Source organism: Rhinatrema bivittatum, chromosome 12, assembly GCF_901001135.1.
Source record: "Rhinatrema bivittatum chromosome 12, aRhiBiv1.1, whole genome shotgun sequence".
In the NCBI taxonomy this organism is placed as follows: Eukaryota; Metazoa; Chordata; class Amphibia; order Gymnophiona; family Rhinatrematidae; genus Rhinatrema; species Rhinatrema bivittatum.
In genome coordinates, this window is record NC_042626.1 from 74,793,897 (window position 1) to 74,807,745 (window position 13,849).

Below are 13,849 nucleotides of genomic sequence, written 5' to 3' on the forward strand. Positions count from 1 at the left end.
TGCCGCGGAGAAATCCAAAATGGCCACCGTTTCTGCATCGGCCGGATGAGAGAAAGTAGCCCCACCAGAAAACATGCTCGCAGCCGGCCCGAAACATGGCACTGCTTAGCTGGTGGGGGACAGACTAGGGAGCCGTCCCCACCAGCAACACATCCCACGCACAGCCCTGACTTATTTAGGCGCAAGAAAATCGAGCCGCACGAGCAGCATGCCCTGCAGCGAGCCATTAAAAGAGGAGAAGCCACCTGAGGGTGAAAAGGAACCTACTCACCTTAAAAAAAAAAATAAACAAACAGAAGGAGCCCCCCAAGCACACTAGGATACCTAAGAAACTCCTCCCTAAGGGGAGGAAGTCGCCCACACAGCCGAACTGTGCTCTGGTGCAAACACTGTTCTTTTCTTTTTTTTAAACTTTATCCCAACGAGACAAGCCGCTCTTAAAGAATCTGGCAAAGTCTCAAAAGGGACCCAAAAAAAATCAAATACAGCCTGCAGCCACCTCAGCGGCCTCGTGAAGGGGAGGAATCTGGACAACCAGATTTACACCCCACGGACACACAGACCGAGCACACACAAGGGCACCAACCCCCAGCTTGGCCGCCTCAACCGGACAGGGCACAACCCACTAGGGTTTTAAAAAAAAACCAAAAAAAACCCCGTAGAGGAAGGCTCAAAAGGAAAAAATAGCTGTAAAAAACTAGCAAGCTGCAGAACTGTAGGATTCACACCCTCTGCAATCTGCTGGAGACAGAGAAATACTGAGGAACTGCAGGGAGCACTGGGGTTTATGATGCAGTGTCAGCAAAGCTTTTCTCTGTCTCCATCTGCTGGCAGGGGGGAATGAACCGGGTACGTACAGGGAATTTTCATCCCTGTAGTACCACAGATCAGTCCAGACTCATGGGTTTTGCCTCCCTTCCAGCAGATGGAGTCAGAGAAAAGTTTTACTGACACGGCACTTAAGATGAGGTGCCACCTGCAGTCCCTCAGCATTAATCTGTACCCAAGCCAGAAATATAAAGAAGAATTAAGTAACTGTACCTACTCCCCTAAATGATCTGGGGAATAGGATAACTATAAAAACAGGCAACAACAAAACGCCCTCACACCAAAAACCTGTATGGGATCAACAAAACCTGTGGTTCTACATAGACCATACTGAAAAACAGTCAGATCCAGTGGACTCTCCCAATCCATTTGCTAATCAAGGGCGGAACTCTGGACTGATCTGTGGTACTACAGGAACACAAATTACAGGTAAGAACCAATTTTCCTTTCCTTGTAAATACCCAGATCAGTTCAGACTCCTGGGATGTACCAAAGCTTCCCTAAGTAGGGTGGGACTGGGAAAGGTCCAATCGCAGCACACTTGCGCCAAAATTTCCAGCCCCCAGGGACTGGACGTATAAACGATAATGTCTGGCAAAGGTGTGCAATGACTTCCACATAGCCGCCCTTAGAGAGTAACTGACACTCTGCCCAAGAAGCTGTCTGAGAGCGAGTAGAATGCACCCGGAGTTCTTCCCGAATCAGGCGACCCTGACAAATAAATGTGGAATTAATAATCTCTTTCAATCGCCTCGCAATAGTTGCTTTGGACGCCTTATGCCCTTTCTTGGCACCGCTCCACAACACAAAAAGGTGATCTGAGTTGAGGTGGAGGAGTGGCAGAGACGCCAAATATCTGATTTGCGAGCTGACAGCGAGGAAGGGGTGAGGTGGAGTTTCCCGGCCCCCTACGAACTTCAGCAAACTTTTTCCTGTCGCGCCGACGTCATCAAGGGGCGACTGGCTAGAGTTTAAAAGCCAGCCCCCTGCGGCGCAAGTTTGAGGTGGAGGAATGAAGGAGACGCCAAATACCTGATTTGCGAGCTGACGGCGAGGAACATAAGATCATAAGAAATTGCCATGCTGGGTCAGACCAAGGGTCCATCAAGCCCAGCATCTTGTTTCCAACAGAGGCCAAACCAGGTCACAAGAACCTGGCAAGTACCCAAACACCAAGAAGATCCCATGCTACTGATGCAATTAATCACTAACCAACCTCTTTCCCTTCTCAAAAATACTCCAACTAGAACATACAAGGGAATGTTTGCTCGGTGGTAATCTTGTACGGAGGTTATTCAATGGGGGTAACCGATTTGCAGTTATCCTCTCATGGACCTCCGTCTATTATTCTTTTATTAAATTGAACAATATCTCACGAACTCTTTTTATTAATTTTTTGAAGTTTCCAATTTTTCTAAAAATCCCTTCTCCCCTGCTGCTTTTCCGCCCCACTAGTATCTTGTTTCATACTTATCGGGACGTCGCCTCTGCGGTGTTTTATGGGTACGGAGCTGCTTGTCCGACACGGGCCATGTTGGCATTTCGAAAGGTCGCCATTAAGTCCACACACGGGGTCCCCCACCGACGACAAACGAGGGACATCGCCTCCTTGGACAGCTCCACTCCCCGGGGATCCAGCTGCTGGCAACTTAGAAAATCCACTTGCACATGTGTGAGGCTGCCAGACGTTCCAGATGCTGTTCTGCCCACTCCACCAGAACCCTAGCCTCCTGAGCTACGGAATGACGCTTGGTGCCTCCCTGGCAGTTGATATAGGCCACCGCTGTCGCATTGTCAGATAAGATCCTCACCAAACGGCCCTTCACCAAGGGGAGAAACGCTAGCAGGGCCAGACATACCGCCCTGGTCTATAGCCAATTGATGGACCAGGAAGCCTCCTCCAGGGACCAACGGCCTTGTACCAACTGATGCTGACATACCGCTCCCCAGCCGAATAGACTGGCATCGGTAGTAACGACCGTCCAGATTGGAACATCGAGGTCCATGCTGCGACTCAACGTCCCAGCGGAGCCACCATGAGAGACTGAACCATACAGGCTCTGGTAGAAGGAGAGGTAGCAGATAACACTCAGACACTGGGTCCCAGAGAGACACTAAGGCTGATTGCAGAGGCATCATGTGAGCAAAAGCCCAGGGTACCAACTCCAAGATAGAAGCCATAGACCCAAGCACTTGTAAATAATCCCAGACTCTGGGAACCTGTTCGGCTAACAACTCCTGAACCTGAGTTTGAAGCTTGGCAATGCGCTGCTCGGTATGGAATACTCTTCCCGACTTTTTGTCAAAAAGCACCTCCAGGAATTCCAGACTCTGGGAAGGAACCAGATGACTCTTGGCTAAATTGGCGATCCACCCTAGCGATCGGAGACAACAGAGGACCAAATCCACTGCCATCCGGCACAGGGATTCTAACTTCACTCGGATCAACCAGTCATCCAGATAGGGATGACCTAGAACACCCTCCTTTTGGAGAGATGCAACGACCATGACCATCACCTTGGTGAAAGTCCTGGGCGCAGTAGCTAGACCGAAAGGGACAGCGCAGAACTGAAAGTGAATCATAAACCTCAAATATCGTTAGTGATCCGATCTAATTCCGATGTGTAGGTAAGCCTCTGTCAAATCCAGAGAGGCCAGAAACTCCCCTTTGTGGACTGCCGCAATTACGGATCACAGCATCTCCATCCGGAACCGCAGAACCTTCAGCGCCACGTTCACCTTCTTTAAGTCAAGGATTGGTCGGAACTTGCCTTCCTTCTTTGGAACGATGAAGTAAATGGAGTAGCGTCCAGATCATTGATTGTCTGGGATGGGGAAAATGGCTCCCAGCTGACACACATGGCTGACTGTGGTCCTCACCGTGAGTTCTGTGAACTGATATGAGCAGGGGGACACGAGAAATCGGCCTCTGAGTGGCTGAGCAATCCGTGCCTTATCACACTTAAAGACCCACTGGTCCGTCGTGATCTTGGTCCAGTCCTTGTAAAAGAGAGATAGGCGTCCTCCTATCCGCGGCACTGAAGAGTAGACCAGCTTCGCCTCATTGAGAGGACTTGGCACCACTGTCTCCCTGGGAAGATCCATCCCTGCCAGGTCTATGATCTCAAAAGGACAGACCGAGATGGTTGTCGAGCGGAAACTTGTCTCGGAGCTGGACCAGAGGGTCTGGGCCCCCGGAATCTTTGATTTTCCTTGAAGCGAGAATGAGAAGATGGGAAAGTCTTGCCTTTCGGGCTGTCCTCAGGCAACTTATGAACCTTATTCTTCCCCAGAGACTTGATCATTTTCTCAAGATCCTTGCCAAAGAGTAACTTTCCCTTAAAAAGCAAAGATCCCAACTGCGCCTTGGAGGAAACATCAGCCGACCAATTTCTCAACCAGAGGAGGTGACTGGCCGACACCACAGACATCATAGTCCGAGAAGAGGTCCTGAGGAGGTCATATAAGGCATCAGCACTGTACGCCACAACTACCTCCAGCCGTTCTGCCTGGAGGGCCTCAGCCTCCGATAAAGACTTGTCGCCTTGCAGCTGATGAATCCAGCGAAGACCAGCTCACAGCATGAAACTACCACACATGGTGGCTAGAGTGCCGAGCATGGAAACTTCAAAGATCTTCTTGAGGTGTACCTCCAGTTTTCTATCCTGAAGATCCTTTAAAGCCGCTGCTCTAGTGACAGGAATTTTGGTGGTCTTGGTGACCGCAGAAACTGCGACATTTGTTTGTACTTTGTATTCTTTATGACTGTTGTTCCATATTGTTCATGTTTCATACCAATAAAAAAGTTGTAAATGGAAAAAAAGAAACTGCGACATCCACCTTGGGAACCTTGAGCAGGTCGAGCGCCGCCTTGGGCAGTGGATACAATATGTCCATTGCCCTGCTGACCTTCAAACCGGTATCCAGAGTATTCCACTCCCGGAATAGAAGAGCACTGACCAAACTATAGAACGGAAAGGACTTTGCAGGAACCTGAGGCCAACCATGACCGGGTCCAATGCCCCCAGATTGGAATCCTGGGGTGGGACTTCAATGCCCAACTACTCCAACACCCCTGTAATAAGTGGGCTCAGCTCCTCCTTATGGAATAAACGGACCACCTTAGGGTCATCATCTCGAGGGACGTATACTGTAAAAGGGACAGATCCGGATCCAGCAGACCGACACCAGGCCCGGAGTCCTGGGAATCCGCTCCCTGGGCCCCTTTAGTCTCAGAGGCGGTCGAAGAAGAATCCGCGGGCACCACAGCTCCCTCAGGAGCTACCAGACCCTGGAGGCTCCCGTGACCGCGGAAGTCCTGGACGTTTTGATGGGCCGCCCTGGCGCTTCTGTGGACGCACCCCGACGCACAGCCTTCCTGGCTTTAAAGGCCTTATGGAGCAGGAGCACAAATTCAGAAGAAAATGAGGAAGACAAGTCCGAATGATCCCCGGGGTTCTCATTGCTGCCAGGAGGGCCCCCAGTCCGCTGACGACCTCCCTCGGAGGCCTGGGGCTCCCCTCCATGACCTGTGCTGCCAACCGAAATGAAGACAATATTGCCACCGTTCCCGTGATTAGCAGGAACGAATCCTCCGAGGCTGGCAGCGCTGAAGGGCACTTTCCAAAACATTGGAGACTGTGTTGCCTGCAGTGTTCCCCGACGACCCCTCCCCCCTGGGGAGGCATCGGGAGCAAAGGCCGGTGCGGGAAAGATGCGACTGCTCGTCCCCGCAAAAAGAACAGGCCGCCCCACGCAGCATCCACAAGCGAAACCAGGCCCCACCCCCCCAGTTGAGCAGCGTATGGGAGAGAGGCTGAAGGAGGCAGGGTAGAGAAGAAATAAAAGCTACCAGAAGACGGGGCCGAAGAAAGGCAAAAACACACTGCCCCCAAAGAAAGAAACAAACTTCTCACTGTAATTCCTTTTTTTTTTTTTTTGTTGGCAACTTTAACAAATGTTAACAGACAAAGGAGAAAAAAGCAGCAGCAGGCGGCTCCTGAAGAGGCAACAGGCTGTGAAGATCCCACAGGGCGCGTGATCTAGGACCCCCAGATATCAGCCCTGTCTGGCCAGGGATCTGAGCAACACAGGGTCCCTGACCCTCTGCTCTCAAGCCTCACACACCAGAAGGGATCACCCCACCAGGGTCTAACAACCTTCTGGTAGGCACAGTCGGAAGCCTTTGTGCCCTTTCTGATTTTTTTTTTTCTTGACAGACTGCAGGCTTTGCACCTCCACCATCTGCTGGAGTCAGAGAAATAATGAGGGACTGCAGGAGGCACCTCGTCTTAAGTGGCCATGTCAGTAAAACTTTCTCTGACTCCATCTGCTGGAGGGGAGGCAAAACCCAGGAGTCTGATCTGGGTACGTAAGAACATAAGAACATAAGAACATGCCATACTGGGTCAGACCAAGGGTCCATCAAGCCCAGCATCCTGTTTCCAACAGTGGCCAATCCAGGCCATAAGAACCTGGCAAGTACCCAAAAACTAAGTCTATTCCATGTTACCGTTGCTAGTAATAGCAGTGGCTATTTTCTAAGTCAACGTAATTAATGGACTTCTCCTCCAAGAACTTATCCAATCCTTTTTTAAAACACAGCTACACTATCTGCACTAACCACATCCTCTGGCAACAAATTCCAGAGCTTAATTGTGCGTTGAGTGAAAAAGAACTTTCTCAGATTAGTTTTAAATGTGCCACATGCTAACTTCATGGAGTGCTCCCTAGTCTTTCTATTATCTGAAAGTGTAAATAATCGATTCACATCTACCCGTTCTAGACCTCTCATGATTTTAAACACCTCTATCATATCCCCCCTCAGCAGTCTCTTCTCCAAGCTGAAAAGTCCTAACCTCTTTAGTCTTTCCTCATAGGGGAGCTGTTCCATTCCCTTTATCATTTTGGTCACCCTTCTTTTCTCTGTACCTTCTCAATTGCAGCTATATCCTTTTTTAGATGCAGAGACCAGAATTGTACACAGTATTCAAGGTGCAGTCTCACCATGGAGCGATACAGAGGCATTATGACATTTTCTGTTTTATTCACCATTCCCTTTCTAATAATTCCCAACATTCTGTTTGCTTTTTATTTATTTTATTTATTTATTTAAGAGTTTTTATATACCGTCATTAAGTTATTTACCATCATAACGGTTTACAATAGTGCACCAATATCAAAGAGAATATGGATCATAATTTACATAGGTGGTGCCAGTACTATTCGGTAACAAACAATATAGACTAATATAATTTACTATAAGGATTATGCATATGAAGAAATTTTTTGACTGCCGCAGCACACAGAACCGACGATTTCAATGTGTTATCCACTATGACGCCTAGATCTCTTTCTTGGGTGGTAGCACCTAATATGGAACTTAGCATGGGTTATTTTTCCCTGTATGCATCACCTTGCACTTATCCACATTAAATTTCAACTGCCATTTGGATGCCCAATTTTCCAGTCTCACAAGGTCTTCCTTGTAGAAGGAAAGTGACTTTTACAAAGTCATAAGCAGCATCTGTAGGAGAAGCCGATTTGAACCCTGGCTTCCTTGGTTCTCAGCCTGTTGCTCTAACCACTAGGCCTCCCTTTCTTCTTATACTACTGAGTGTACAGTGAGAGAATATGATGAACTGAGCAGCAGGCAGACATTTTTCCCTCCTCCAGAAATAAGAAATGTCTTCACATACATTTCACCATGATCATGTAGACATCAATGGTACAGATGGGAGGTTGGGGGAGCCGCTCTCCTTTCTCCAGCAGGTCAGGGATATCTCGGGCAGGGATCCCATCATACGGCTTTGCACCGAAGGTCATCAGCTCCCAGACTGTCACACCTAGGAAGAGGGAGGTATCAACACGAGGACTTAGGCAAAGCCTTTCTCCAAATGGAACAACATCCCTCCCCCCAGAACCCCCACAGACCATAACTCCACACGTCGCTCTGATGTGTGAATCTGCGGTGTAGAATGGACTCCAGTGCCATCCACTTAATGGGGACCTGGGAGAGGAAAAGAACTGAGCAATAACAAAAATACATCAAAGAATACAGAAAACATCCCTGACCTATTGCAATAAGCATCAATGCACACAGCGCTCCAGCAGAGAACAGGTATAGCACAGGTAGTGGCAGGACAATCTTCATCCATACTTACTGCATCCCCCCAAGCACGGGCAACTGCAGGGCATACTACACACACTGTCCCACCAAACAGGTCAGCACAGGCAGTAGCAGAGCAAACTTCATCCAAACATAATGCACTCCTATCCCCAGCAGGGGCAGCAATAGGGCAAGCTTCATCCATACATACTGCATCCCTGCCCCCAGCATGGGCAATGGCAGGGCAAACCACACACACACACACACACACCAAACAGGTACAGCACAGGCAGCAGCAGTAAAAGCTTCCCTTGCACATTAACATATTCTTGATCTGTTTGCTTCTTTACCTTCCCTCCGTCTGCATGATACTCCGTTTCATCAATGTCTAGGAGACGCGCCAGCCCAAAATCTGTGATCTTCACGTGGTTTGGGCTTTTTACAAGAACATTCCGGGCAGCCAGGTCTCGATGTACTAAGCGGACATCTTCCAGGTAATTCATCCCCTAGGATTTGCCCAAAGATCTGCTTTAACCTCTCGACCACTTTGTCAGGATGTTATCTCTCTTGCTCTGCTCGTCATTACTGAAGCTCTCCCCAACCTGCCCATATCCACTGTCCCTGCTTCCTATCACCCTTTTCTCTGCATTAGTCAGTTCCTGGCCCCTGTTTGTTCCTACTTTGCCTCATTGGGTCCCCCCACAGTGCTCTGCCCGTTTCTCCTCACCTCCTCCCCACTATGCAGTAATACTGGGTCTCTGACCATCCTCCTACCTTTGCGATCTGCACACACCAGTTAAGCAGGTCCTGGGAACCAAGGCGATCCTTGTTCTCACGAACATAATCCAGCAAGCAGCCATAGGTCATAAGCTGAGTGACCAACTGTACCGTGGAGGTCAAGCAGATCCCCAGTAACCGACAGACATATGGGCTGACCACCCCTGCCATGACATATGCTTCCTGTTTAGAGAAACGATTGGAGATGGGATGAGGGGGAGAGAATACAGGAGCTCCTTGAGAACATACACCTCTTTATCTGGAGATACTTGACGGCAAGAGTTAGAAATGCTCACCAATACACATCACAATGCCCTGCCAGAAGCCAGCTAATACTAACACTCCCAAAACAGTTTGCCAGTCTAGCTTGTGATCAATAGATAAACAAGCATAAGAAGTGTTGCATGGTTTGTCCCGCTCCAGAAGCCTGGCTCTTTGGATTTTGGCACTGGACAAAGAGGCCCAGCAAGAAGCCATCTTGCTGACCACATGGCATCTCTACTCACATCAAGGATTTCCTTGTTGGCTTTTGGAGATGTGTTCTCTCGCAGAACTTTGATGGCCACCTGGATTTTCACATTTTCTCCATCTGGGATCCAGATGCCCTGAAGATAAAGCAATATCCAATAGGGTCAGAAGGTGGCAATTAAAAGGTTTGTGAGCTGCAACCCAAATTCTCTCTGAACTCCTCACCTTGTACACAGTGCCGAAGGCCCCAGATCCCAAAATTTTCATTTTCTTAAGCTCTGTCTCCTTCAGAATTTTCATCTGTGCTTGGTTGGGAAGGACCCCGCTGGGGGTTAGGGGCTCCACCAGCTGCAGATGGCAAGACAGAGAGGGAGATAGAGTCCTGCAATACCCGAGCAAGAAAAATTCCCAGACTCCCCCCACCTGGCATCTTCTGCTTACTATACAGCTCTGGGGATGAACTTCCCCCCTCCTGGGCTATATTTGTAGTCCTGTTCAGATTCTACCAAGTCACCAGCAAGATGGTAATAGTACCATAGGGTGATAAATCTCAGAATGCACTTGGTTGGCACATAATGGCAAAACAGAGCTCACGTCTATGAGGCAGCAGGAAAAGTGTTTCTCAAGTGATTAGGTTACACCCAAGAGGGGGTGTGGCTGGCACTGTCATAAGCTGCCCTCTAGTGTCAAGAGATGTGAACTACAGTGGTTGGGCACACATAGGACAGTAGATCAGTCTAGAGATGATATGTACTAGGGATGTGAATCGTTTTAGGACGATTAAAATTATCGTCCGATAATTTTAATATCGTCTTAAACCGTTATGGAACACAATACAATAGAGATTCTAACGATTTATCGTTATAAATCGTTAGAATCGTGAGCCGGCACACTAAAACCCCCTAAAACCCACCCCCGACCCTTTAAATTAAATCCCCCACCCTCCCGAACCCCCCCCCAAATGACTTAAATAACCTGCGGGTCCAGCGGCGGTCCGGAACGGTAGCGGTCCGGAACGGGCTCCTGCTACTGAATCTTGTTGTCTTCAGCCGGCGCCCATTTTCCAAAATGGCGTCGAAAAATGGCGGCGGCCATAGACGAACACGATTGGACAGCAGGAGGTCCTTCCGGACCCCCGCTGGACTTTTGGCAAGTCTTGTGGGGGTCAGGAGGCCCCCCCCAAGCTGGCCAAAAGTTCCTGGAGGTCCAGCGGGGGTCAGGGAGCGATTTCCCGCCGCGAATCGTTTTCGTACGGAAAATGGCGCCGGCAGGAGATAGACTGCAGGAGGTCGTTCAGCGAGGGTTCCGGCGCCTCGCTGAACGACCTCCTGCAGTCGATCTCCTGCCGGCGCCATTTTCCGTACGAAAACGATTCGCGGCGGGAAATCGCTCCCTGACCCCCGCTGGACCTCCAGGAACTTTTGGCCAGCTTGGGGGGGGCCTCCTGACCCCCACAAGACTTGCCAAAAGTCCAGCGGGGGTCCGGAAGGACCTCCTGCCGTCCAATCGTGTTTGTCTATGGCCGCCGCCATTTTTCGGCGCCATTTTGGAAAATGGCGCCGGCTGAAGACAACAAGATTCAGTAGCAGGAGCCCGTTCCGGACCGCTGCCGTTCCGGACCGCCGCTGGACCCGCAGGTTATTTAAGTCATTTGGGGGGGGGTTCGGGAGGGTGGGGGATTTAATTTAAAGGGTCGGGGGTGGGTTTTAGGGGGTTTTAATGTGCCGGTTTTGCGATTTTACGTTTTTTTCGATTTTTTTACGATTTTTCACGATTTTTCACGATATTTTACCCCCCCAAACGGCAACAATACGATTCCCTCCCCCTCCCAGCCGAAATCGATCGTTAAGACGATCGAGGACACGATTCACATCTCTAATATGTACTAGTCCAGGGTGAAACACCCAGAAGGTTGTTGGGATATCTGAGGCAATGTGGCACAGCTTCACCAAGAGTGGGACAGAGTTTTCATCTGTAGCCTGAGCCTCTAGCAAAATAGGAATCTGACTGTAGATGGGTCCTAGAGCCTCTGCAGACTATTGAGGCCCCTGCAGTTTGGGGGGGGGGGGGGGGGGAGGCCTGGATTTCAAAGGCTGGAGAAATTGCAGTGGTTATTACCTCATGCTCCTGCAGGAGGCGCCGCAAGGTCTGCTTCCTCTCCAGCTGCTTCCTTCGATTGATGCAAAAGACCACAAGGAAGATTACAACTAGCAACAGCAGAGCGCCAACCACGCCTGCTATAACAGACGTCACCTGGCTGCAAAGAGAAGAGGCAAGAAAGGAAGAATCCAATGTAGAACAAAACCATCCATCCAGGGCAGAGAGAGAGAGAATCTATCCCATAATAAGATGGCGACTGCATGCACGAGATGGAAGAAATGGACGGGCAAGCCTTGGCTCTTTCCGCTGCAATTTGGGACCTCTGGTTCTGTTTCTTCCTCACCTAGTGTTGTGCCTGCTAGAGAGCCCTGGGAGGAACATGCAGGACCAGGACACTGCTTCTTCATCCCAGTCAGTGGAGGAGACTGGGTCCAGTCACCTGCCTTCAGACCCTTGGGTGACTAAGTTTAGCTGCTCAAAAAGTAGGTGATCCTGGAGGCACTCCCCAGGTTGGGGTGGGAAGCGGCAGTGAAGAGGCAACTTAGCTGCCTAACCCCAGAGTACAAAAGGAAGGGCTGTATGAAGGCAGCGAGTATATTTAAAAGATAGATCCCCAAATGCTTATAGAAAGGTGAGACGGGTGCTAAAGTGTTAGCTTCATAACCACTTAAATCTGCCTGGGGTCAGTTAACTAGTCTGTGGTTTCTAGCATAAAACTTTCAGTAGTGGAATAGCAGGAGGCTGCTGCAGGGCATAGTGAAGTGCATTGGCAGAGCTGTGTGTGACGTTCTCAGTACTGGAATAGCAGGGAGTGTAGCAGGGCAGGAATGAGGTGCATTGGCAGAGCTGTGTGTGAGGGTCTCGGTACTGGAATAGCAGGGAGTGTAGCAGGGCAGGAATGAGGTGCATTGGCAGGGCTGTGTGGGTGTGTGAGGGTCTCAGTACTGGAATAGCAGGGGTGCTTCAGGACAGGTGTGGGCTGTATTGGCAGAGCGGTGTGTGAGGGTCTCAGTACTGGAATAGCAGAGGGAACTGCAGGGCAGAGTGAGGTGCATTGGCAGGGCTGTGTATGTGTGTGTGCGAAGGTCTCAGTACTGGAATAGCAGGGGATGATGCAGGGCAGGCGTGGGGTGTACTGGCAGAGCTGTGTGTGTGGGGGTCTCAGTACTGGAATAGCAGAGGGTGCAGCAGGGCAGGAGTGAGGTGCAATGGCAGAGCTGTGTGTGAGGGTCTCAGTACTGGAATAGCAGAGGGTGCAGCAGGGCAGGAGTGAAGTGCAATGGCAGAGCTGTGTGTGAGGGTCTCAGAACTGGAATAGCAGATGATGCTGCAGGGCAGGAGTGAGGTGCATTGGCAGAGCTGTGTGTGAGGGTCTCAGTACTGGAATAGTAGGGGATGATGCAGGGCAGGCGTGGGGTGCACTGGCAGAGCTGTGTGTGGGGATCTCAGTACTGGAATAGCAGGGGATGATGCAGGGCAGAGTGAGGTGCATTGGCAGAGCTGTTTGCGAGGGTCTCAGTACTGGAATAGCAGGGGTGATGCAGGGCAGGTGTGGGTGTACTGGCAGAGCTGTGTGTGAGGGTCTCAGAACTGGAATAGCAGATGATGCTGCAGGGCAGGAGTGAGGTGCATTGGCAGAGCTGTGTGTGAGGGTCTCAGTACTGGAATAGCAGGGGTGATGCAGGGCAGGTGTGGGTGTACTGGCAGAGCTGGGTGTGGGGGTCTCAGAACTGGAATAGCAGATGATGCTGCAGGGCAGGAGTGAGGTGCATTGGCAGAGCTGTGTGTGAGGGTCTCAGTACTGGAATAGCAGGGGATGCTGCAGGGCAGGACTGAGATGCATTGGCAGAGCTGTGTGTGAGGGTCTCAGTACTGGAATAGCAGATGATGATGCATGGCAGGTGTGGGGTGTATTGGCAGAGCTGTGTGTGAGGGTCTCAGTACTGGAATAGCAGGGGATGGTGCATGGCAGGTGTGGGGTGTATTGGCAGAGCTGTGTGTGAGGGTCTCAGTACTGGAATAGAAGGGGTGCAGCAGGGCAGGAGTGAGGTGCATTGGCAGAGCTGTGTGTGAGGGTCTCAGTACTGGAATAGCAGGGGATGATGCAGGGCAGGTGTGGGGTGCATTGGCAGAGCTGTGTGTGGGGGTCTCAGTACTGGAATCGCAGAGAGTGCCAGCAGGGCAGGAGTGAGGTGCATTGGCAGAGCTGTGTGTGGGGGTCTCAGTACTGGAACAGCAGAGGGTGCAGCAGGGCAGGAGTGAGGTGCATTAACAGAGCTGTGTGTGGGGGTCTCAGTAGGGAGTGTAGCAGGGCAGGAGTGAGGTGCATTGGCAGAGCTGTGTGTGAGGGTCTCAGAACTGGAATAGCAGGGGATGATGCAGGGCAGGTGTGGGGTGTATTGGCAGAGCTGTGTGCTTATGTGGAATGAGGCGAGGGTGGTTTGAGCACTGGAAGGCAGATTGGGGTGCTGCAGAGCAGGTCTGTGTGTGTACCTGGGTTTTTGATCAATGGGGCAGCCATCTTCATTTTGAAGTGTACACCTGTAACAGAGAATCAAAACTCACAAT

At 50.5% G+C, this 13,849-nt stretch overlaps 1 protein-coding gene across 1 annotated transcript in view; it reads right to left on the reverse strand.

Moving 5' to 3' along the window:
- Positions 1–13,849, reverse strand: part of ERBB2 (erb-b2 receptor tyrosine kinase 2) — a 149,177-nt gene that overhangs the window by 24,899 nt on the left and 110,429 nt on the right. Inside the window, exons 16-23 of the mRNA XM_029573784.1 lie at positions 13,775–13,822; positions 11,300–11,438; positions 9,407–9,529; positions 9,220–9,318; positions 8,711–8,896; positions 8,287–8,442; positions 7,762–7,837; positions 7,527–7,673 (exon numbers count right to left, since the gene is read on the reverse strand). Coding sequence (XP_029429644.1) covers positions 7,527–7,673; positions 7,762–7,837; positions 8,287–8,442; positions 8,711–8,896; positions 9,220–9,318; positions 9,407–9,529; positions 11,300–11,438; positions 13,775–13,822 — 974 coding nt within the window. The remainder of the gene's footprint in view (positions 1–7,526; positions 7,674–7,761; positions 7,838–8,286; positions 8,443–8,710; positions 8,897–9,219; positions 9,319–9,406; positions 9,530–11,299; positions 11,439–13,774; positions 13,823–13,849) is intronic.